Raw genomic sequence first — 23,679 nt, 5'->3', positions numbered from 1 at the left:
ATCATCCCATCTTCTTGCTGCTAAATATATAAGATTTAAAATAGTCATGCCAAGTTTATCACATGAATATAAGGAGTCATTCTCAGTAACACAGTTTTTCTAAATATAGACATTTCAGCTGCACACTGAGATTATTGAGTTGTTTCCTAGCAACCCTCCAGTATCCCTCGTAAGTGATGATTCAGTTGTTTCCATCAGGTTTTCCTCTCTAATATGTGACTTCCTCTTCCAGATGCTCTGCATCAGTCTGAGCTCATTATGTTGTTTTCTTAATCCTGAAAGATTTGTTCTTCAGCAAGCAAATGCCAGAAAGATTCAACTGGACAGCTGACTTTTTATTTCAGGTCGGTCACTGTAGTGATGCCAAGTGACTGGGCCCAATAGAACTGAAAGCTGAAATAAAATCAAAAGCTCCAACGAAGTATCACTTTAAGGATGTGAAAACTTTTGCAGCTGCATTTTTGCAGATTTTTGATTGTTTTTACATTTTACCCTGTTTTTTATGTTGGATTGTTGTTGGTATTTGTCGAGCAGAAAAAGTTCAGACATTATAAATCTTGGTCTCACTTTTTTATGTGAAAACCAGGAATTTGTACTTTCACTATTTAAATTTTAACTGCATGTATTTTCCTCATAAAAAAAAAAAAAAAACTCAAACCAAAGAATAGATTCTTAAAAATGTTCCAATATAATAAAAGATGTGTTTTAGAGGTTTTCACATCTTAACCATAGGTGTGAATGAATATTCTTTGAGTTCTGTGAAATAACACAAGGTGTTGTACAGACAATTCACCTCAATTGTCCAGTGGGTTCATTTGACCTCAAGACTCTTCCCCAGAACTAACACCTCCAACACGAGTGAGGAAGTCACATGCAAACTCACCAATAATAAACACTGTGGCAAAACAATGCAATTGAGTCGAGAAGCTGAAAGAGACAAAAAAAAATCCCCGTTTCATTGGACCGAAGCTTCCCTTTCAAAATTCCTGTTTGAACAGCACAGGCTGTGTTTGAATGCTTCTGTCGAAAGATGAGCACCGAGAGGTTTAATCAGGTTTTGGAGAATGAGTTGCCGGTGATGTAACCATGGGACAATGGACCGCATTGATGGGAGACGGCAACAAAGCATGCCAATGTTTTCCGCACTGAATCCAGTGTAAACCTAATTGCAGTTCGCAATGCTTTGTTAGGAGTTTCAGTAACTTAAAAAACCCCAAAAAACAGTCGAGTTTAAAGCTCAACGCTGTCAGTGTGACAGAGAATGACTTTTCAGTTGAGTGCACTCTAAAAATCTATATTTTTATCTCAATTTATTGCCTTTTTTATGCACTCTTTTGCCATATTGTTTTGTTTTTGTGTTACCGTGGAGATGGATGGTTACTGTGAAATGTCGCCTTGGTGCAGAGGTGGGTAGAAACTAGTTACATTTACTTAGTAACTTTACTTGAGTAAATCTTTGGAAAACATACTTTTAGGAGTATTCTTGCTATGCTGTTCTTTTTACATTTACATGAGTAATCTTTTAAAGAAGTATCATTACTATTATATATTTTGGTCCATCTGATATTGTAATTTTAAAATATTTAATGATTGATGTTTTGATCAGTTACTCTTTACTTCAGCGACCTTTTTACCAAATACTTTTTTGCCTTTAGTTGAGTCATTTCTTGGAAAGCTACTTTTTACTTTTACTTGGGTAAAACTATGTTGAGGTAGTGCTACTTTAACATACTTTTGGGCAGTCTACCGACCTGGGTGGTCATTAATGTTTGCATTGTAACTTGCAGGTGTTTTTTTTTCAGGCATTTGGAAAATGTGTTGCTTTGCAAATCTGCAATGTAAAGAAAATCTTTGAGAAGTAAACGAGAGAGCAAATCTGCTGGTAAGTTCCTCTCAAGATATTTAAAGCCACCAGTTAAGTTAGACTGAGCCGGGTGAAAGTTTTGGTAAATTATTAGCAGTAACTGCTGCAATCAAGCCAGTCATGACAACAACAGAGGCCTCATCTGAATTGGCTTCGTGCTGAGCTTTTCATGAGCACCTAGAAACCATTAACTCCTCCAAATAAGAAGAAAACAAATCCTGCAGGAGTGGAGCCAGCTCATAATGACAACAACAAAAGGCCAAAGGCTGTGTTTGTTTGTTTGACGGCCTCCTAGCCAGAGCCAACAATAAAATTTGGTTTTATAATTCAAATAATTTGCAAATATTTTCAATGTTTTAAGCACACTTTTAATTTGTGGAAAGTTTAAAATTACTATAACTCAAAACAAATATCTTTATTTTGCCTCAAAGTGAACTTAAAAAGTTGGTAAACCTTTAAATGTTGTGCTTCTTATAACCATGTTATACAAACTTGCAACCCAAGGATGCCTTTAGATTCTTGAGATAAAAATGCGTTTTTTTTTCTTACATATTTGTTAAAATTGTTACACCTAACAGCATAACATGTAACGGTTTCTGCTGGAAGTTTTTTTATTGTTAAAAGGGAGTTCTCCTTTTCTTTGGTCAGTGTGAGGAATTGCTGTCAAATTGGTGACTAGATGCATCCGGCTGGGTTTCCTTATAGAACGATTTATTTTTCTTACATTGGCTGCTATTCATTACTTATGGGTTATATTATGAAAGGTCTGTGATAATTGAAATATATTCATTCTTTTGCAAGGCACTGCATGTTTCAGACATACTACATACTAAGAGCAGACATACTACTGCTCTTTGACACATTTTAGAACAGTCTCTCTATAATAGTTGTCATTACTAAATTAATATATAGTTAAAACCTTAATAGACTGTTTATTCCGACTGATGTAAAAATGCATCAGTTAACTCTACCAATCTGGGAAGAGTTTTAAAAACCTTAGTGATGGATTTGTTTCAGTAATTGTGACATAAATAACTTTTTCAAAAAGGGAAAATGCTCAAAAAACAGCCCAACATTCACTGTTGCAATTGTTAGGCTGCTTAATTAATTATGTTTTTATATTAAGAATCTTTTGTTTTTAAATCTATGAAAATTATGTTAAAGTGAATTCTTCCACTGAATCAGTCGACCTTACTTGCATTCCTTGCTGAAATGAATGAGATGGATATATTATAAATGATTATGTCTATTCTCAGAGTCACACCGTTAAACAATTTAAACTTAATGATAGAATTCAAGTTAAAATAATCAATGATTAACTAATTGTGAATCACAATAATATATCTAATTGTCTTAATTTATTCAGAGGTCTCTCTCTCATTGTCTCTATGAAATGTACTAAATGCTTTCACACATATTTTAGAGTTAAACCACCATTAAGAGTGTCACACATTTGGGTCAGGTACTGTTTACTGTCTCAGAACCAATCTTTTGGATTCCCTCAGCTCTTGGCTCTGTCCTCATTTGGAGGGCTCGTCCGCCTCAGCTTCAGCAACTCCATCGCGTTATTCTAGGGTTAGTAGGCTAGTGCCGTCTGGATATCTTTGCAACTCCGATCTTTAGAATAAAGAACCAAATTGCAAATAGCAGCGAGCAAGCTTGCTGCATAAACAGGGTTCTGGTTTCAACCGATACACAGAAGCAGAAACAGAAACAAAGGTCACTGGAAGATTAGATTGTACTTGAAATGTTAGAGTGAATCAAAATAACAAAACGGAAAATTAGACTTTTATCTACACACGAGGACAAAATTGAAACTGACATTTACCACTAAATATCATACATTGATTTTTAAATGTAGTTCAACAAAACATTTTAAAAACTAAATGAAACAGGCTTGTTTGTTTACATGTCAAAGAGTGACAGATTTCCATGACAAAAGAAACACAGGAGGTCTCAGAACAGAGGTGTCAAAAGTACTCACATTCTCTTCTTAAGTGCTTGTATGAAAAAAAATAGTCTAGTAAAAATAAAAGTACAGGTTGAAAAAGTTCAAGTTTTGAAATAAAAATTGCATTCAACCACCTCAAGAAAACAGTTGGTGGAAAAAACTATTATTTCATTCAATGAGAATTGGGTTAAAGGAGTAAAGTATCAATATATCTGCTGCTTGAACCTTTGTTAATGTGCATTCTTGTCCCAGTCAACCCTGACTAGTTATTCATCCCTTAAAAGAGATTTTCCTCTCTACTGTAGAGAATTTTAGGGAGACAAAATTTAAGTTTGCGTGAGAAGCAGGACAAGAGGTGGGTATGAAGCTCTACAGTGATTGGTCGTCGCCATCTTTTTTTTTTGTCACAGCTCTTGGTCAAAGATGCATGAATGTTTTACGCAGCTCTATGTTTTGTTGCCAACACGGTTTTCTGGTCCCAGATAATCAGCTTCAAATCTAACATTTAGCATTCTTAGTTGAGTGGATGGTATCGAGGACGATAGTTTGGAGTCGTTTCAGTTTGGATGATTTGCATAATGAGAGCTTTATTGTAGATTAGCACAGTGTTTCTCAAAGTGGGGCCTCAGAAAGTCAATGAGATTAGAAAGAAATACTATAATAAAAATATTGACTTTTAATACATTTTTTAATCTTAAATTTGTAATGTTTTTTTTATCATAAAATCAAACTTACTATACAAGTTAATTGTACTCCGGTATGAACAGCACTACTTTCGAATATTACTTAAGTCAAAGTAAAAAGTAGTTATCAAAGAAATTACTTGAGTAAGAGTAAAAAAGTATTTTGTGTAAAGACTACTTAAGTACAGATGGAGAAAATGTAATGTTATGTGTAAATTTTAAAAACTAGAATTGGGGGGCAAAATGATGCATGCTTACAGTAAATGATAAAGTACTTTTAATAACAATATATAGTGCTTACTATATTCACTTTTTCTCCAAATGGCATTAAAGGTTCAGCAGACAAAAAATAACGTTAAAGCAAAGCTTGTACCAGAGTACGGAAGCCGAGAGCGGACAATTTCTGCATATACTTTTTCCTGATGGTTTTCTTGAGATAGCGAGTAAATTTCCCAGTGGTTCTGGGAATGGATGGTTGTGGTATACATTTGAACACAACAATCATCTGGCACTAAGTAAAAGAGGAGCCATTTAAATATTAAAACGCTCAGCTCCTACAGACCATGTTCTGCGAGCACCTACTGTATTTCACATGTTTTGAACCAATCTATGTGACCCCGATTGTTCAAACATGTCACCCTCATTAGCCTGGAAATGGGGACAAGAGGGAAGGCCCTAATGGGATGCATGACGATCTCATTATGGGAGGAAGTTGCCTCACTGGAGCGTAACATCCCAGGCTGGGATGGTGGGTGTTGGTGCAGGAGGGGAGATGTTGGAGTGTTGAGACTGGGACTGCAGCACCATGAGGTCCACCACAGAAAACCCCCCTCTCCTGTTTTTGTTTGCCAGGCAAGCCTCCTTTGTTTAAACCCTCATTAGCAGCACTCAATAGAGAACGTTTTGCAGAACGGGAGGCGTCGGTTTGCAGCAGCTCTCCTGGCTTCTTGCAGAGCTGATCCTCCATTACTTTGCAAACTGACAACAGACATCAAACAGCTCAGGACAGCATGGACCTTGCAGATTATGGAGCTGCAGCCATGAGGAGGGGGAGTTATGATGATGCAGCTGCTTCAATGCACCCTGTGAGTATTGATCCAAAATCTAGAACCAACTTCTGCTTGTTCTGAAATCACAAACAATGGTCTATACTGGTGGTTTAGACCATTGTCTAATAGCCAGATAGCCAAATAGCTCTGGCTATCTGGTTCGATAGCCAAAACTATTTAAATGTTTCCCATTTAACATTAACAGACAAGAAGCATGAATTTAATCTATTAAATTTAAACCCTTCGAAAAGGACATTCAAGTGAGACAGATGATTTTCACTAGTCATTTATCATTAAAACTTGGTTAAATCTACAAAGAGATCTTTTTGTAAATTTATTTTTACTATTGCAAATTTAAACGACTGGACTGGGGCTTTTTCTGAACCTGTGTGCTTCGCCCAGATGGCACTGAGATTCTGCAAATACTCCTGCTGTCGGGTCTGATGGAAAACATTAAGTGGAAAAGCATTTCATGCTCACTATAGTGGAGGACCTGTGATGCTGTGGGCCTTGTCTTCAAAGTCCATGTTCAACGTAGCATAACGACTTCTTAAATATTGGAACATTTACAATAAAAGTTATTTGGTCCCTCAGTAGTACAGTTATCCAAAATATAACAAAAATAGTTTACCAGATATAAAATTAATCTTCTTCTTGCTGTACTGCGGTAACAAAAGATGTGCCAAATCGTGATTACTAATTAAGTAGATTACTAATTAATTTGTTAAAAACTTCCCCAAAATACTCATAAATGTTATACTGAAGTAAAACGTACAGTGTGAGATTATGCATATATGTATATCTGCTTTCCTTTGGAAACCATACCAAGCATTATTTTTTATCTATGTGCTATTTAGGTGGCCTTCATACAGACTCACTACTTTTGAAAGATTGTTATTAAATATATGTATGTTAACAATATTTAGATGAAGGGTGGGAAAGCCACATTAGAAGATATTTTTTACTTTTAAAAGATGGAGTTAGATAAAAATGATTAGAGTAGCAAAAAGACTTTAAACTTTTTTATTTGTATTTTTTAAATAACCAACAGAATGAATAAGAAAAATCTTTTACCTGGCTTTTAGTGGAACCTCCCTACCCCCCACTTTTCGTCATTTTTATTTGTTAAAAATGATGCAATATTTCCGTAAATTAAAATTAAACTACAGTTTGCACCTCCTTCTACCTTTAGGGGGCGCAGTGAGGCACTTGACTATTTTTTCCCCTGTCTTCCCTGGGGGAGGTGATTCTTGAAGATGACTGAAAAATATTTGTATTATTAACAATACAAAAAGTATTATTAATTATAATATTTAAAAAAAGGGGGGAAAGTTTAATTTCTCCCTTTAGTTATACACAAGTATGCCGAAAGCTTCAAAGCTCACAGTGACGTACATTCACAGCCAGAGACGCTGCGGCAGGTGTGTGCCCGGTCACCTCAGCCCCTTCATGTCCTTCACTTTGCCCCGCATGTGGCAGCGGGGCCCGGGTTGCAGACGGAGACCCTTTTATTTAGAATTCCAGTTCCTGTTTGTTTGTGTTTCGCTGTGTTTTCATTCAGCGTCTATTATGCTTCACCTAATTACTCAGTCCAGCAATTAGAGCACAAAAGCAGCCAGGATGAAAACGCTTCTTGTTTTGTACTAAACACACACAAACAAAAGCTCAAACTTGTGTTTGAGTCTGTTAGGAAAAACTAAAGCATGGTGAAAACCTTTATTTTACTGACTGTGTCATTACTCTTAATTTAAACCTTGTGTTTAAATTAAGAGTGGTACTTAAGAGTAGTAAAAATACTACTGGAGCAACTTGGTAATATATATACTGTATATACCAAGTTGTCTTGGTAAAAGTGGCTTGCATAAAAGTGGACTTTTTCCAAAAGGCATCAGTTGCCAGAAAGCTAATATTTACTGTTTTAAGGTTGGTGACACTTATTCTAAATATGATTTAGAAAAAAAGATAAATGCCAACTATAGGAGTTTTGTTGTAGTTTTAAAAGTCATTGTTTCTGTTTTTAGGTATTGAAATAAAGAAAAACCTGGAACTTATTAAAAATACCATAGATGTATTTTCTCCCATGGAATGTTGAGATTTATGGAAAATGATACGAATATAAAAGAGGATCTAAAAAGCATCCTCTGTGGTGGAAATTCAGTGCAGTTATTCCATGGGAAAATAGAAAGTAATTAAAAAACTTTGTTTGTTATTTGTCTTTGTTATTATATCTGTATTCAAAAACATTAGTTGGTTTTTTCTAATTTTTAATCAAAAGCCATTGTAGACGGTCTAAAGAGCCACTTGTGGCTCTGGAGTCTCAGCTTGCAGATTCCAACTCTAGTTTATCATGTAGATTTTTTTAACTCATGTTAAAGGAGAGAAAACATCTTATTTTATTTAGAATATTTTCATGTATATTTTCATTTTATGATCAAATCATGTTTAATTTAATCCACCTCTAGTCTTAGTCAGTGAAGCATTTCTTTATTAGGAAGTCACCAAAGTCTTTTCCTGTCATAAAGCTGCAATGCCTAAATTAACCTTTAACCTCTCTTTCTTCTTCAGCACTTCAGACATTTGGCTCAGAGGCGGCGCTCTGCTCCGTCCCTGGTTTTTGGGAAGGCCCTTGGGATGCCATGGTCTCCTATCAGGTGCAAATCATTTATCTGAAGCCATTGCTACACGTAAACACGTGAAGGTTCATTCACACACATGAACTAAGCTTCTAAACTTCAGATAACGATAGAGTCTCCCTCGATTTGTGCTGCTGCTGGTTCTCACGGGTATCTTACATGTTGTAACGGTGGAAGTGTTGAATAGAAAGCTGAACTACAATTGATAATAAAGATAAATAAGAGCAGCTAGGTTTCTAAAAAAAAAAAAACTATCAATATATTCAAAAGCGAAACTAAAGGTAAAACCACCTGCTATTCTTACTAATTCTATTAGGAAAGTTTCAAATGCCAACATATGTAACCACATTTTCTTGTCAGATGTTTTTACCAACGAACCTCTTCCATCTAATACTGATTCATAAAATGAAACTGGTCAAAACAGCTTGAACTTAATGGAGCAGTTGATGAAAGGCATTTATTTCCGATGTATTTACAAAAACATATTTTCTGTAGTTTCCTTCTGAAGTTCCTGCGCAGGTCAAAATCACAAAACAGCTGCAATTATTGGCACAAACTAATACTTTTAAAACCAAATATAAATGGTGGGGAAAGTCAGTCAAATGATATATTACACTGAAATATGTACAAATAATATTTTCTCAAACTGCTATCTGTTTTGTGAAGATTATTGGTCAGAATTTCCTAAAATAATCCCAGGGAATGATGCTGCCAGCGCTGTACTTCAAAGTTGGTGACTCTTTTCCTGTTTTCCTCCAAATGTTACAATAGTTTTTATGGCCAAACACTTAAATTTTGGTTTCAGACCATAAGACATGTCTTTAGAAGTTAATGTTTGCAAGCCTCAAGCTGCCTTTCTATGTTTCCTGTGTAGTCACGTCCTTTCAGTCCATGAAGATACAGCACTTAGTTTGTTATGATGTTAGGCAAGAAAAAAAAATTATAAAAATGTTTCTGTTAATATTTCTCCAAAATGAATTGGCCATATGTCCAAAATATTAACATTGATACAAGAACAACACAAAACACTACACATCAAACATGCAAATTTTTTAATTTGCATGTTTGAAGAGCATATTGTGATCCTTTAGCCCAGTAATAAGAACCGTTCTCTAGTTTGGGTGTCAGATTTCAGAAAGCAGAACTGGCTTAAAACTTTGAGAGCAACGAGAGTCAGAGACGATTAACTGTTTTTTTCTTATTTATCTAAATGATTCATTCTGTGCTGATGATATGCAGAAGTATCTCTGAAGTGTGGTGATCTTAAAATATAACTACTCGACACTAATGCTTAGAATACGTTTTACTTATTTATTTTTTCGTAACTAAAAGAAGCGAAAACCATGCATCAGTTTTTGTCCATATCACAATTGCATGCTACATTTTCTTGATTTATCACGTAAAAACAAATTTAATAAAAGTTCCTGGTTGCAATCTAAAAAAAAATGTGAGAAAGTTTAAAGGTTATGAGTACTTTTTGAAGGTACTCTACTTCTTCACAAGCAAGTTTCTGTTTGACTCATCTGTGTTTGCTTCCTGTTTGCATTTGTTTATTATCTTTGTTTTTTTGTTGGTGCTTCATGGTTTGTTTTGTACTTAATTGCATTTTTAGTGTCACAGAAGTAAGCATTTGCTTACATTGTAAGAAACTTGACATGGAGTGATTGAATACAATGCAGTGTTACACAATGTAGGATTGTTTACTAAACATGAGTAATAAAGCTGCCAAATATCTGCATGTTTCTCAAAATCAAACACACACAATTGGTTTGAAAGCCTAATTTGTACTTTCAGTAAGACACATTTTCCTTTTAATAGTGTTAGAATACTACAAAAACATAAAAATGTTAGACCCCAGATCCCCACACAAACAGGTGGCAGCACTCAATCTGAAAGTCGCACCTCACGCAGAGCAAACAGAGAAAGAAGCACACTTCCTGTCCCCCTGAACCCACCATGTGTGACACCTGCGACTTGCCACCATGTTTACCACTCTGTGCGCCCAGGCCGGCCTCAAACACAGATGTCCCCCGAGGGGTTTTACCCACAAACGTTTTGACACAATACCCTTAAAATACTCTTAAACTTTCCTCTCCGCCATTTTTATGTGTCGACAGGATTTGAGTGATTTAACAACATTTGTTTGTTACGGTTTCAGTTCGCGCTTGGATTTCTATGATTCAAGCCCGTTGAATGTGGCAAACAATTACAGTAATTCGTAGAAAAACTAAATTATTATACATTTTTTTGTACATAAAAGTTTCCTGAAGAAGTATATAGTTTAGATGTCAAACTCATTTCCTTTTGGGCAATATAAAGATCACAAATCTCCTCAAAGGACCAGTTTTGGTAGAAAATATTGACAAAACTACAAAATAAACAAACTTTTCGAATATTAATGAATAACTATCTCTGCATTCGATGAGCTCCTTTTAAAGTTAAGTAATATTTTCACATATGTAATGTAGCATTATACAGATAAAACTTATTTGATTTGATTGATAAAACGATATTTAAGACACAAATGTTATTTGGAAGGTTCTAAGTACGTAGCCTTTTCAAGTCTGGAGGGCCACAAAAACAGTCTCTACAGATCCCCTAAAATGAAATTAAAGCTTTAGTTTTATGTTATGAAATATGTTTAACTACTGTATCTTGCTTTTAATGTTTTGATAGAAGAGTAAAAGCCAAAAAAATCCACCATGACACCTTCTACCTACTTTAAATTTAGTTAAGTCACACATGTGGGCTCTGTATCGACCCATCTTGTTTATCAAACGTTTAACCTTTCCAAGCCGTCATCATCAGGGGGCTGAGCGGAGACCCCCACAGTGGTGGGTGACTTCTTCAAAGCAAAGGAGACAAATGTCAGACACAACCCACCCTCACAAAACCAGCCAGTCAGTGCTCGACGTTGCATTCATTACATTCGACATCATGGAGGGGGGCGGGCTGTGGGTGTTAGTTTCACTCTGGTGGGTATGCCTCTGACGTACACATGCTGAGGTTAGTAGAGGTTTTATTCTTCCTTTATTTATTACTCTACAATGTTACGTGTGGAAAGCACTGTCTATAGCATAAAATAAAGCTGTAAATTACAATTTTATATCTAAATAATAATTAAAAAGCTTTATCCACAAGACAAAGAAACGTGTGAAAAATTATGACCTCATTTTAAAACAATTTTTTCCAATTCAACCTCAAAAAGTGAGCCAAGCTGCAGCAAAGCCAGCATCATATTGATAAAACCACAGATATTAGATCATGCTCAAAGTTCTCTTTGCTTTTCTTTTTTTATGTTGTTTATTTTAGAGTGCCAAGAAAACTCACACTGTTTTATTTGTCTGCTTGTTATGAGTCATCGATTGTAGGCCACAGAGAAAACGCAGGGAAACCACCTCCGGGGAAGCGATTTGAATTTCTGCTCCCCAAGAGGCAGTGGGATGAGCGAACACCAAAGCTGGTTTCACACTCACTCAACACAAACCAGTTTGATCTCAGCTTCGACTAGCTTAGACACAAACATCAACAAAAGTGACTTTCCTGGATTTGGTTAATCACTTAACCCAACTTTTCCATAATAAACATGATCAATTTGTTAATCATCCTTGACAATCTTTTTCATGTGTTTATTGGAAAATGGCTGCTAGTTTTGCCACACAGAGGGAAAATGAACCCCTTTGAAGTTTAGCTGCACCTTTGTGTGGTGCTTCCTGATACCTTTCTTCAGAGTCCTTTCTTCCCTGAGTGGGCAGTCTAGTATTAAGGTACACAAACAACTTGATCTATGTGAATTAGAACGTCATTAAAAAGTTTATTTCAGTAACTCGATTCAAAAAAATTAACTGCATCAGATAGAGTAACTCTACACAGAGTGACATATTTCAGGTATTTCTGGTCATTTTGATGTTTATGGATTACAGCCAAGAATAAATACAAAGTTCAGTTTTATGGAAAACTTTATAAGACCAATAAAAAAAAACTATATTTATGTAAAAATTTCAACCTATTGAAAAGCATGTGCTTGCAGTTTTTGGTCTGTGTTCCTTTTCCATAAATTACTGCTTCGGTGCGGTGTGTCTTGTGTATATTTTCTGTGGAATTTAGGTCAGATGAGTCAGGTCGCTAACAAAGTATAGTATCACCATGGCCTTTAAAGTGAGTATTGTTGTGTGGGCAGATGCCAAGACCTGCTGAAAAACTGCTGATTTCCAAAAATAAAATCCAAAATTTACCTGAAAAGAGGACTTTGGACCACAGAGCAATTACACTTTTTCTCCTCAGTTCATGTAAGTTGCTTCTAACGTTGTCTCTCATTCAGTCTAGTCTGCATGAATCTCTCACAAACTCTTGAATAAGCATTGCTGCAGGACTCAAAGGATGCCACTTTACGTGCTGATATGCAATTTTTCTTCCACTTAACTTTCCCATGATATTCTTGGGTACACGGCAATAAACGCTTAAAGTCAGCACACTGAATGTAACAGAAAGTTATCTTTTTAAGTTGAATTTCAGTAAAGTAGTAGTAGTAGAGTACGTTGTTGGATTGAATTACTAAACTTTTTAATGATCTCTTAAAGCATCGAGTGAACTGACTTTTATTAGGATGTGTCTGCAACTCCCCACAACAAATTTAAGTTTGCCCTCATCTGTTTCTGCTCAGACACCCGGTGAGGAAGTTGAAATATTTTGAAGTGCCTTTGAAACATGAGCGCTGTACGTGTCTGGCACCATAAAAAGTATAAAAGCTTGCATATAAAGAACATAGCTGTATTAACAGTTTGTTTCACGCCTTTGCTTTAAAAGCCTGAGTTTCAAAACAGCAAAACTTTTTTTTAAACCTTACAACTTTAGGTAAAGCACAACCACAAGAACATTTTTCAAAATTATAAAAATGAATAACTATCACACTCAACATTTGAATGCGAATGGCAGAATTAAAATTAAGCTGCTGATTTTACCTTATAAGTCCCAACTATAATCGGTTCAGCATTTTGCGACCATATAAACTAAGTGAGCTGCCTATCACTACCGTTCTACAGTATTTAAAGACTCCGCTGTGGATTTGTACCACCTACAGAGCTGTGAAAAGTATTTGACACTTTATAGCTTTATTGTATGTTTGCTTTTTTCTTTCACTTACATGTTCCAGATCATAAAACATATAATGTTAGGCAGAGATAACCTGAATTGTTGCAAGTTATCTGGGTCCTGAAACAGCAAAACTGCCCCAGAACATCATAATGGCATTATAACAACTGTGACTTTTTTTGGTGCAAATGCAAAGGGTGTTTAACAAAGACAAATGTAATGTCCTACCTTTTTTTTCCCCATTAAACAGAATCATTTCTCAGAAGTTTGAGTATCATCACAATATATTTTAGCCTTTGTTAAGATTAGTTTGCTATAATACATAAAGTGTGACATTGAAGTAAAACAGAAGCTCCTCCTTTTTCACAGAGGAGCTATTTGGGTGCAGTGTTAGCATTATAGTTAGCTAAGCTAACTGTTTCAATCTTTTATGAGTTCAAACTATTTCAATCTGTGTGACATTTTAAAATAAAATGTAAAGAATAAAGCCAAAAATGTTAGCATATCTGCTTGTTAGCCTGTTAGCTTATTGTCCTATCAGTCACTTTTCTTATGATGTTTTGCTAAGAGAGCAATAAGGTTTTTCAAAGCATCAGCGTAATAATTTACGTGACCTCTGGTAGTTAATATGAATGCTTTTACATAAATAGAGAATAATTAAGTCACTTAAAATGTTAGTTATATGTCATTAGTGTGAATGTAGGTCTTTTTATATTTTTGTGCTGTTTTATAAAGGGAAGAGTTTTATACAACACTTCAAATAAAAAGAACCATATACGATTATCCTGTGATTGAATACATGAATCATTTACAATTAAATTATGAAAAGTTTTAATGCTAATGATGTTCAATTCCAGTATTGTTCTTCAAATTCTCTACAACCAGAACTAACTACAGTACATGACTATTTGAGGTTTTTACTACTCAAGCTCAATGAGAACGAAACAGCAATCAAAAACAAACCAACAATAATAAAATATAGAAAGCAGGAAGTGTCCACAACTTGCCTGGATTTACCCTTTTTACACTTGCTGTTTCAAACTGATACTAACTCAGACCATCTGCTTTCTTTGTCTAACAATGACCTTTGCAAGTGTATTAATTTGAATATGGTGATTTCCCAGCAGCTTAAGGATTTGAAATTCTCTTCCCATTAAAGGCAGGATATAGAAAACAGCCTTCATTCTTCTGGAGTCTGTTTGGCCTGGTGAGGCTGAGAATCACTCATGTTTTGGTGTGTGTCCTCTGGCTCAGGGAAGAGGCTCCCTGCTGGGTGTCTGTTGAACAGAGTCCGTTTGTCCTGGGTTTGACCAGCGAGAATGGTGAACTGCTGTTGGACGAATGTGCCCAAGTCACTGAGGGGACGAAGACTAAGGAGCGACACCTGTTTCTTTTCACTGATGTCCTCATCTTCGCAAAACTAAAGTAAGTTTTTCCTACATTCCTATGAATATAGCGTTTGGATTAATCTGGAACATCAAGTTGAGTGGAGTTGATTTATAGGCTTATAGAGTTTTTTTTCTTCTTCTGTTTTTTGAAGGGCTTTCTGTTGAAAATGCCACGTGTTTGTTGCAGAGTAAAATGGGGAAGTAGAAACAAACTGTGTATTTTTGAACTGCATGCTTGGAGTGTTGGGGAATCTCCCAGCAACGCAGCCCAGTCGAACGTTGTCACTCTGACTTTACAATAATAGAAAAAGAAAGCAGGGTGCTTCCCTGTGAGAGAAGTTATTAGATGGGGAAATCAAAGGTATTCCCTTAAAAAATTTGTTTTTCTCAGATACCTATTTCAAACCATAAGTAACTTTTATCTGCTTTTAATTTAAGTCAAAGTGCCGATACAGATACCACATAAATTAACTCTAGTAAAAAGTCTCATCTTGCTTTTCTAACCCACAGAACTACTGTACTTTAAAACAAATCTTAATAACTATCACTGTACTTTGTCTCACAGCTCAGATCCGATCTGTTTGTAAAAGTCGGTGGAAGTTTTATAGCTTTTGAGTGGGAGGATTTTCACAGTCATCTCTGTACCACAACCTACCCACTGTTCCTGTAGGTATACACAGCTGGGACAACAACACGCCACTGTAAACCTGTTCATGAGCACCAATTACTTCCACAGATGACTTTATGCATCATTACTCAGTTTTCATATTTTTTTTGGAGAGACTGCCAGTTGTTTGGTCACGTGAAAACAGTTGTTTACAGTGTCTGGCTTTCAACGCTTTACTTTCAAATTTTTCGATGATTACTTTAGTTTGGGGATAAGATGGTCGGAAAACAGCTTTGGATCATTGACTATTAAAGTTGAAGATGGCGAAACCAATTGGAAAACTGTACAAAATCTTTACAAAATAGTCTTTCACATTGTAATAGCCTTGGTCAGCTTTTTGTTTATATACCACTGAGAATTTCTACCTACACACACAATCACATACGGCTATGGAAAAAAATGAAGTGAACTGCAGTGAACCCCTTTGAAAACCTCATGGTTATTCCACCAAATATTGATGTCTGAACTCTTCCTGAGTTAAAACATTAGTATTGTTGTTTCTAAATGAATATGAACTTGTTTTCTTTGCATTATTCGAGGTCTGAAAGCACTGCATCTTTTTCATTATTTTGACCATTTCTCATTTTCTGCAAATAAATAAACATTTTTTACTTGGAATTTCAGAGACATGTTGTCATAGTTCATAGAATAAAAGAACAATGTTCATTTTACTCAAACATATGCATATAAATAGTAAAATCAGAGAAACTCACATTATTAAGTGGTCTCTAATTTTTTTCCAGAGCTTTATGTATGTAGAAAATTTGGTTTCAAATGGGATTTTTAAAAAAAATTATAGAAATGTTAATTGCTTATATAGGTTTGATGCCGGTCAAGACAATAAAATATATATATTTGCCATGTAAGGGTGCATCATTCACACCAATCCTGTTTAGTTCACTTTAATCAAACTCTGGCTCGTTTCTCTAGAAAGTCCAGTTCGTTTGGGGAGGTGTGAATGTGTAATTGAACTCTGATCTCTGGTCCACCTACAAATCTAGGTCTTGGTTCAGTTGGTATGTGAATGCAAAGTGGACTGGAGACCGCTCCAAAAGCGGGAAGTGAACTATAGTGCAGGACATTCTAGTTAAATCTAACCAAAACAAGCATGTGAGTCTAGACCCAAAGGGAGAAATGGCTCACGGTCTTATGGATGCGGTTTTGTTGGGTGTTTCACTCAACTATCAGCCTTTTAGAGCACAGGTAGTGAGCTGTACTTACAGAGAAATTCATTGAAATGTCAATGAATACTAAGAACAAATGTAATCTAAACCATCATTTCTCTGTCTCAACAGTGAATGATAAACAGTGAATGGTTTTGAAAGTAAACCTCTTTAAAACACTCTTCAACAACAAAACTCTTCAAAACAAAACTATTTTCTCATCATTTTGTTTACAAAGTCTAAAAGAAAAGTCAATAAATAAGATAGAAATTTATGGAACTGAGACTTGCACTGCGTGGATGCCAAAAACAGGCATAAATAGAAATCAGAAAAACGATTTAGCTCTCCTATTGCTTTTCGTTTCTGTTCTGCTGAAACAGGTCAACAGCCAGCTACCGCCTAAAGCAAAGAGTGAACCTGGAGGACATTTGGCTTTGTGACTTTGAGGAGGAAGAGGAAGAAGAGGAGGACGACAGTGGGACAGCGGGGGACGTTGATCCCAGGCTGACTCTTGTCCTGGCTTGGGCTCTCACTTTTTGTCTCGTGTGTTTTCGGTGAGATTTCAAACACAGCACTTGACTCACATACAAACAACTGCATGTAACCTGATTGATTCACAAGTGTCTCAAGCAGGATCATGCATTTGTGTAGCAATGAGTATCTTCATGTGATCATTACTTCATCCATGCAGTTTTCACCACTTTTTAAGCAAGCAAGAATAATGAACACCTGTTTATTCTTTCTTTTAAAGTGAAAGGATATTTGGTTTTTAAAACTTTTTCCTGAAAAGTGTGATCTGTTGTGGTGCTTTCACACCAAACGCGTTTCGTGTGTCAGGCATGTCTGGTTTATATTCAAAGTCTATTTGAAGGTGCATCAAGGGCGCGTAAGACACGCAAGATGCGTCAAAATTGCTCTGGTTGTTGTTTTCTGTTACCGGCCAGTTTGTCAGACGCTCAAAACGCTCCCAAGGCTTCAAGTCGTGCCACACTGGTCACTCGAAACGCACCACAATGGACCTTCGACGCGCCTCCATATTAGACTTTGAATGTAGACCAGAGATGCCTGTCGCGTGAAACGGGTTTGGTGTGAACGCACCATTTGGATATGTCTATTCTACTCCAGCTTTGAACATCTAGATTGACATTTTACCCATTAGTTTTAGCAGAATAACTCAAGTTAAGACAGAATGGATGGAGGCCACACATTCTCAATTGGATTTAATTCTTGACTTTGACTAGAATTAGACTTACCATACAGAAACCACTTTGTACTTTCTTGTTGGTTGTGCAGGTGTGTATGTGACAAAATATGAAAGTGTGAAATGGGAATGAAAACCTTTGAAATTTGGTGTAAACATTTTTTTTCCTCAAAATGTCTGAATGCAAGTCTTTAACCGAGAACATGTGCACGTATTCAGTAGTAGAATGGTCATATGATGTGTGACCTTTCGGAAAATGAGGAAGTACCAAAAAGAAAGTTGGCCCTGGAGCATCACAAGACAAAACTCCACAAAAAAATAGGAAGTTTGGACATCGCCGCAAAGCACGTCTCTGCGTGAGGGAATTAACTGCAGAGGCTGGCAAGAAATGCAGGCCTTTACTGTAAGGATGAAGTGCAGGAGAAACCTTGCTCATTCTTTGTAGTCAAGACTTTGTGATTGGCTAAAAGGGAATGAAAGTGTATTTTTCCCTGCTGTGTATTTCTGATCACTATAGCGGCACCAGATGACAAATTGCTCATTTGTGGTGCTTAGTGACTCCCACGTTTCTCGCAAAGTCATCACAATCGAACACTGGGACTGTGTTTTTCACCCATTTATGTATTCCAAGAAACTGATTAATACCCAAGTGGGTTTTGAGTTGTTGTGTTTAAAGATGAGAGCCCTTCTCTTTTTGTCTGACTGGACTTGAGTTATGATTCACTGTGTGAAGGTTTCACATTCACTTCGAGTTGGAGCCTTAGATAAACAGTGTGTTGGCATTTTAACAGACAAACGCGAGTGCCGGCTGGTATATCTGATGTTTTAATGCCGGAGCCTCGCAGGTGAGCAAATAGACACGCATATTTGGGTCGCCGTCCTGTTTCCACTGGTGGACACAAAGCCACCGCAGCGCTGTACGTCTATGAGGAAGTGGAAGGTGTCTGAATGGGGCATGCCGTGACGCTGCTTCCTCTTCCCATGACTGAGATACACTTTCCACCAGAGTTGTTAAAAGACACAGTGGGTGCGCGGCTCGTCTCATTCCTCCCACTGTCAGCAGAGAAGCGTGTTGGAGTCGCTCTGTGGATTTAGTAACTCATACCATGCTGTTTTCTCGCCCACAGCTCGCCTGAGGTGAAAGAACGCTGGTCAGATACTCTTCACAGGTGAGGTCAATATTTAATCCTTTTTACCAAATTTACATATCTTGCATATTTTCTGACTACTGGTGCAGCTAAATGTTAAGATCAGATGTTGAGTTGAAACTAAAAATTAATTCATCAAATTCCTGAATGAAGGTTTTGGTTATTATAAACAAAGAAACTCATAAGGATTCACTGATTAGACTCTAACACCAAGCTTTAATTTTCAATTTTAAAGAATATATATAAAAGAGTTTAGAGCAGATCTTGATGGAAACATGCAGCATTTTGAACAATTTTTATATTTATCGCCATTGCAGAAAAATTAGAGACGCAAAAACGAGGACTGGTTGTGCTTCTTCCTCACCCCCGGACGTCCTCATGAAGGTGTTGAGTGGCAGCATCGTTGTAAGTCTACACTGCCACGTTAAACTGGAAAAAATTCAAGCTTACTGTTACACAATTACACTTCTCCTAACGTCTGTCTTTTGGTTACAGACTAAAACTCTAACAGGAGGTGGCATGGAGCAAATAATTGTGCTTACACCGGAGGTAGGTCAAAAGATAAACTTATTGTGATCAACATGTGTTTTTTTTTGTGTAAATATATGTATATCTATATATCATGCAAGTGTAGATATGTGCAGGATGTACAGTAGAACTTGAGATTGTTGCAAAAATCTGATAATGAGATGGGAGGTGACTGCTTATGCCTCTGGTTACATAACCTGTGATCATTCACTTTGGACATGTTGCTAAGTGCTATGTGGTTTAAAATAGAAAAAAGACCCATATTCTTCTGCTTTTGCTCTTGCATGCTCATGTTCCTCTTCCATGTTCATCACCACATCTCTTTTCCTTTATTATGTTGCCAGGGCGATGCGAAGAACTGCGCTTTGTCAAAACAGTTGAACAATCAAGAGGAGCGACTGACACAGTCCTCTGGTGAGTTTGAACAATTTTTGCACACGTCTTCCTCTCTCTCTCTCTCTCTCTCTCTCTCGCGGTGGATATGGTGCAGGTCTTTGCCACCGTGCAGAGGGGGAGGGCCCATTAGGTTTGAAAAATTAACCGCAGAGTCGAAAAAAAGAAAATCTAGTGCCTGCTTAGGTTGAACAAGTGAACAAAACAAACTTTTGTTTTCACTGCATTTGACTCAGTCATGTGATGTGTTACCAGATTATGCTAACAGTGCATTTGTCGTCTTCAGAAACCAAATGGAACCTGGTGAGGAACAGGATGAAGCTCAGGAGGACTTCCAGCAAGGCATGCCACGCAAATAAAGGCACCAAGAATCAGCTGTTTGGGCAGCCACTTAGCAACATCTGCCCTGATGACTACTCGCTTCCCAAACCCATCACAGTAAGTTTATTTTGAAATGTTGAACCTAAAAGGAAATGCCAAAATCTTTTATCCCATGTTTCTGAACAGCAAACATCTACTTAGCTGCATGTTTATTCACTGCATCTTGCTCCCATCAGGACCTGCTGCTGCTGCTGAAGAAGAGGGGCCCGTCTACGGAGGGAGTGTTTCGGAAGCCGTGCAACACGCGGCTCATGAAGGACCTCAGAGAGCAGCTGGATAACGGCACAGATGTGGACCTCGAGGGTCAGCAGGTCCATCTGCTGGTCGGACTCCTCAAAGTGAGTAACAGAACACACTGGCATTCTTAAGATTAAATCGCCTTTTTTTACAACTAGAAATATCATTGGTTTGCAAAAAACCCACATTGTTACAACAGTTTATCGCACCAGCTGCTACCTGTTTTCCACCATAGCTGCCTTAAACACTAAAGAAACCATCTGTACTATGAAGGATCTTAAACCATCATAGAAATGTTTTTTTTTTTATTCCTGCAGCTCATCCCTATTTTTATTTATTTATTTTGCAGTGTTTCCTGAAGGAACTTCCCCACAGCCTGCTCAGGTCTGACCTTTACAACAGGTGGACAGCAGCTCTGGACCATGAAGACACCGAGCAGCGAACTCTGGAAATCAGAAAGTGAGTAAATCTACACCCACTCCCAACTGGTCTTCCCAGAGACATTTTTAGCACCTGAATCATCTTTTCAGTGGAAGATGTGGTATTTATATGTGGAAGGACATCTTTTGTGTTTTTTTTTTTTTATCAATGCTTATGCGGTTAACAGCAGACAAGGGTTTTTCTGAGTGGAGTTTTTTTCTGCAGAATATCCCCACTGTCCTCCATCTGTAGGCCGTACAAAAGCCACTTCTTCTTTCTGAGTCTGATCAGTTTAAAAAAGGGAACAAACTCTAAGCAAGTTGAAGAACGCCAAACTTATCTCCTTCCTGTTCTTTTTCTCTTCCTTCCTCCGCTGCCAGGGTACTCGATGATCTTCCGGGGCCCAACAAACTCCTCCTGCAGTACCTGGTCTGCCTCTTCCACTGCATCCTAGAGAGCTCAGACATCAACAAAATGGACGCCTCCAATCTGGCGGTGTGCATCGGCCCCACCTTGCTGCAGCTGGATGGGACGCCGCTGGACGGGCAGAGGGAAAAGATGCAGAAGGTAGAAACTCTTGAGATGAATGTGCTCTCTCACTTTTTCTGCTTTGAAGCTTTGTGGTTAGCTGTGCAGAAAACCTCATGAGTTTTCACAAGCCAGATCACACTTGCAGGGACTCTTACCTCTAGATTATGGTGTAGGAATGAAATTACGTTCTATCTGGCTTGTTTTACATTTTTTTTCTTTTTTTTCCTGCAGGCCACAGAACTTACTCAGTTCCTGATTGAGAACTGCATGATTCTTGGAGAAAATATTCCATGCTTGCTGGATACAGATGAAGGTAATTAAAGACTAACTCATAATTAGAGTCCAAAGCGTGGCCTTTGAAATAATTTTTTTTGGCAACAAAATATAAAACAATTGTTGACTCAGAAAATTGGGAAATTCTGTTTTTCCTTTAACAGTGAAGCCATTTTCATGTTTTTAATCTTTAATTATATACATATTTTATAAACAATTGGGGAAAAAGGAAAAACAAATCAAATAAACAAACTTTTGCATTTTAAATTGAATGAATTTTGTGGCCACCATTAGTTTAAATTTACCAGTTTTGGCCCCAGTGGCGTGAAGTTTGGACAGAGACTAAACCAACACATACACTTTATCTATTTATGTTAACTGTGTCTCTTTCCCACCATGTAGACTCTCTTTCCTCGGTCCACCATGACTCTGCGTATGACAGCACTGACCCAGATGGCGATGGAGAGGCGGGAGAGAAGAGAAGCTCCATAGATGGAGGCCGTGGCTCGTCTTCTTCGTATTCATCCCTCAGTCCCAGCATAACCACCTCGTCCTGGCAATCCGACGCCGCCTTCGACAACAAGGCTCCCTTCAACCGCCGCTGCTCCGAACCCATCCTCCTCCTCCCGGAGAATCTGGAGAACCTGTGCAGCCACGCCAGGAGCCACGACGACTGCTACATGCAGCGGGACGACTTTGACGGCCAGCCGCTGAAAAAGCAGATCTCAGACGACTCCTTCTTGCTGAAAAGCCGTGGTGGAGCCAGCTCGGTTTTGTCTTTCCCTAAGCTGAGCTGCAGCTCCAACATGGATCTGCTGCCCTACATGGGCAAGGACTGCTCCTGTTCTTCCCTGGAAAGTACCGCCTCGAACCAATCGGAGAGCTCCGTCTTCACCAGTTCCCCCACGGGGTCGCCAAGGTGTTCCAAGAAAGACAACAGTCAACCTTTGGTGACGACGAACGGCAAACTGGACGTTCCCAGGCCGATTTCAGAGGAGAAGAGGAGATCACAGTCCATGAGGGTGGCCTCTAAGGTCCTGATGAGAACCAGGAGCTTGGGTGCCTTCAGCAGAAACAGCCTAAAGAAGGACGCTCAGAAGGAAAATTCCTTCCCAGAGACTCTTCAGGAGGATTCGCAGAGTGAAGCAGATCCCTCCGCCGACGTTCTGCCCAAGCCACGCCCTCTGTCCGCCATCGAAGTGTTCAAGCAGGTGGACAGCAGGCTTCCCTCCAGACCTCCATCATATGAGCAGGCTGTGCAGAACATTGCACCCCCTCCGCATTATGGCTCCATGACCGTACAGGATGCCATAACGAGGTCCCGCCCTTCCTCTATGAACTATGACCTTCCAGTCAGAGAGTACTTATACAACCAGGACTGCTTCTCTCAAATGGCACAGGACACAGTCGTGGAGCAGCGGCAGCCATTTCGCCAGAGAGCGATGTCCGAGTCGGTATCCAAAGGCCAGCATGAGATGGTGTCCCGGAGGTGCAGCCAGCCAGTGTTCGAGGAATTTTCGTATGCAAAGGAGTCTTATGTTTGAAAATACTAAAAAAGTTCCTCTAAAGTAGAAATAATTTAGTTGAAATTGAGTGAAGCTAAAGCAAAGAGTTAATTTCTTTCTGTCCCAGATTTAGTCACAGTTTTTGTATAGTTGGACTTCCAATGATGGCAGCATGTTTGGAACTGTTCTATGCATTGTAAATATGCTTGCAGCTGTTTTTGTACAGAAAAGTTTATTTTTCATCTTTTTGTTTGAATGAATGTCAGTGATGTGCCTAATGTGAAGATGCACATCCTCAGTAGTACTATTAAAGTACAAATATTACATTATATGTAGTTACCATGATAGATATCTAGTCTATCACCAAGAAGCTATGAACACAGCTGTCTGTGGACGAAATATGCTATGAGTTTCTATGTTTCGTGTGTTTTATGTGCAACATATGACATCGAGCACAGTTCATTTTTCTTTCTTGTTTTGCTTTTTGTGAATGCACTTCACTTTTCACGGTCTTCCTCTTCCACTACACTAAAGCACTTTTAATTACGATTAGTTATGCTTTTCCTATTTGTG

The 23,679-nt window shown here is 37.8% G+C and overlaps 1 protein-coding gene across 1 annotated transcript; it reads left to right on the top strand.

Annotated features, from left to right (window-relative positions):
* Positions 1–5,426: 5,426 nt before the first annotated feature.
* On the top strand, positions 5,427–23,430 carry tagap (T cell activation RhoGTPase activating protein). Its single transcript, XM_005803157.3, has 14 exons — positions 5,427–5,583; positions 8,113–8,198; positions 14,526–14,696; positions 16,870–17,043; positions 18,818–18,859; positions 19,156–19,243; positions 19,334–19,387; positions 19,711–19,780; positions 20,046–20,197; positions 20,317–20,478; positions 20,727–20,836; positions 21,178–21,364; positions 21,560–21,641; positions 22,004–23,430. The coding sequence occupies exons 1-14, from the start codon at positions 5,509–5,511 to the stop codon at positions 23,143–23,145; spliced, it is 2,595 nt and encodes an 864-aa protein (XP_005803214.2). The 5' UTR covers positions 5,427–5,508; the 3' UTR covers positions 23,146–23,430.
* Positions 23,431–23,679: the final 249 nt, after the last annotated feature.

The sequence above is a fragment of the Xiphophorus maculatus genome, chromosome 15, assembly GCF_002775205.1.
Source record: "Xiphophorus maculatus strain JP 163 A chromosome 15, X_maculatus-5.0-male, whole genome shotgun sequence".
In the NCBI taxonomy this organism is placed as follows: domain Eukaryota; kingdom Metazoa; phylum Chordata; class Actinopteri; order Cyprinodontiformes; family Poeciliidae; genus Xiphophorus; species Xiphophorus maculatus.
This window is presented reverse-complemented; position numbering and strand designations above follow the sequence as displayed.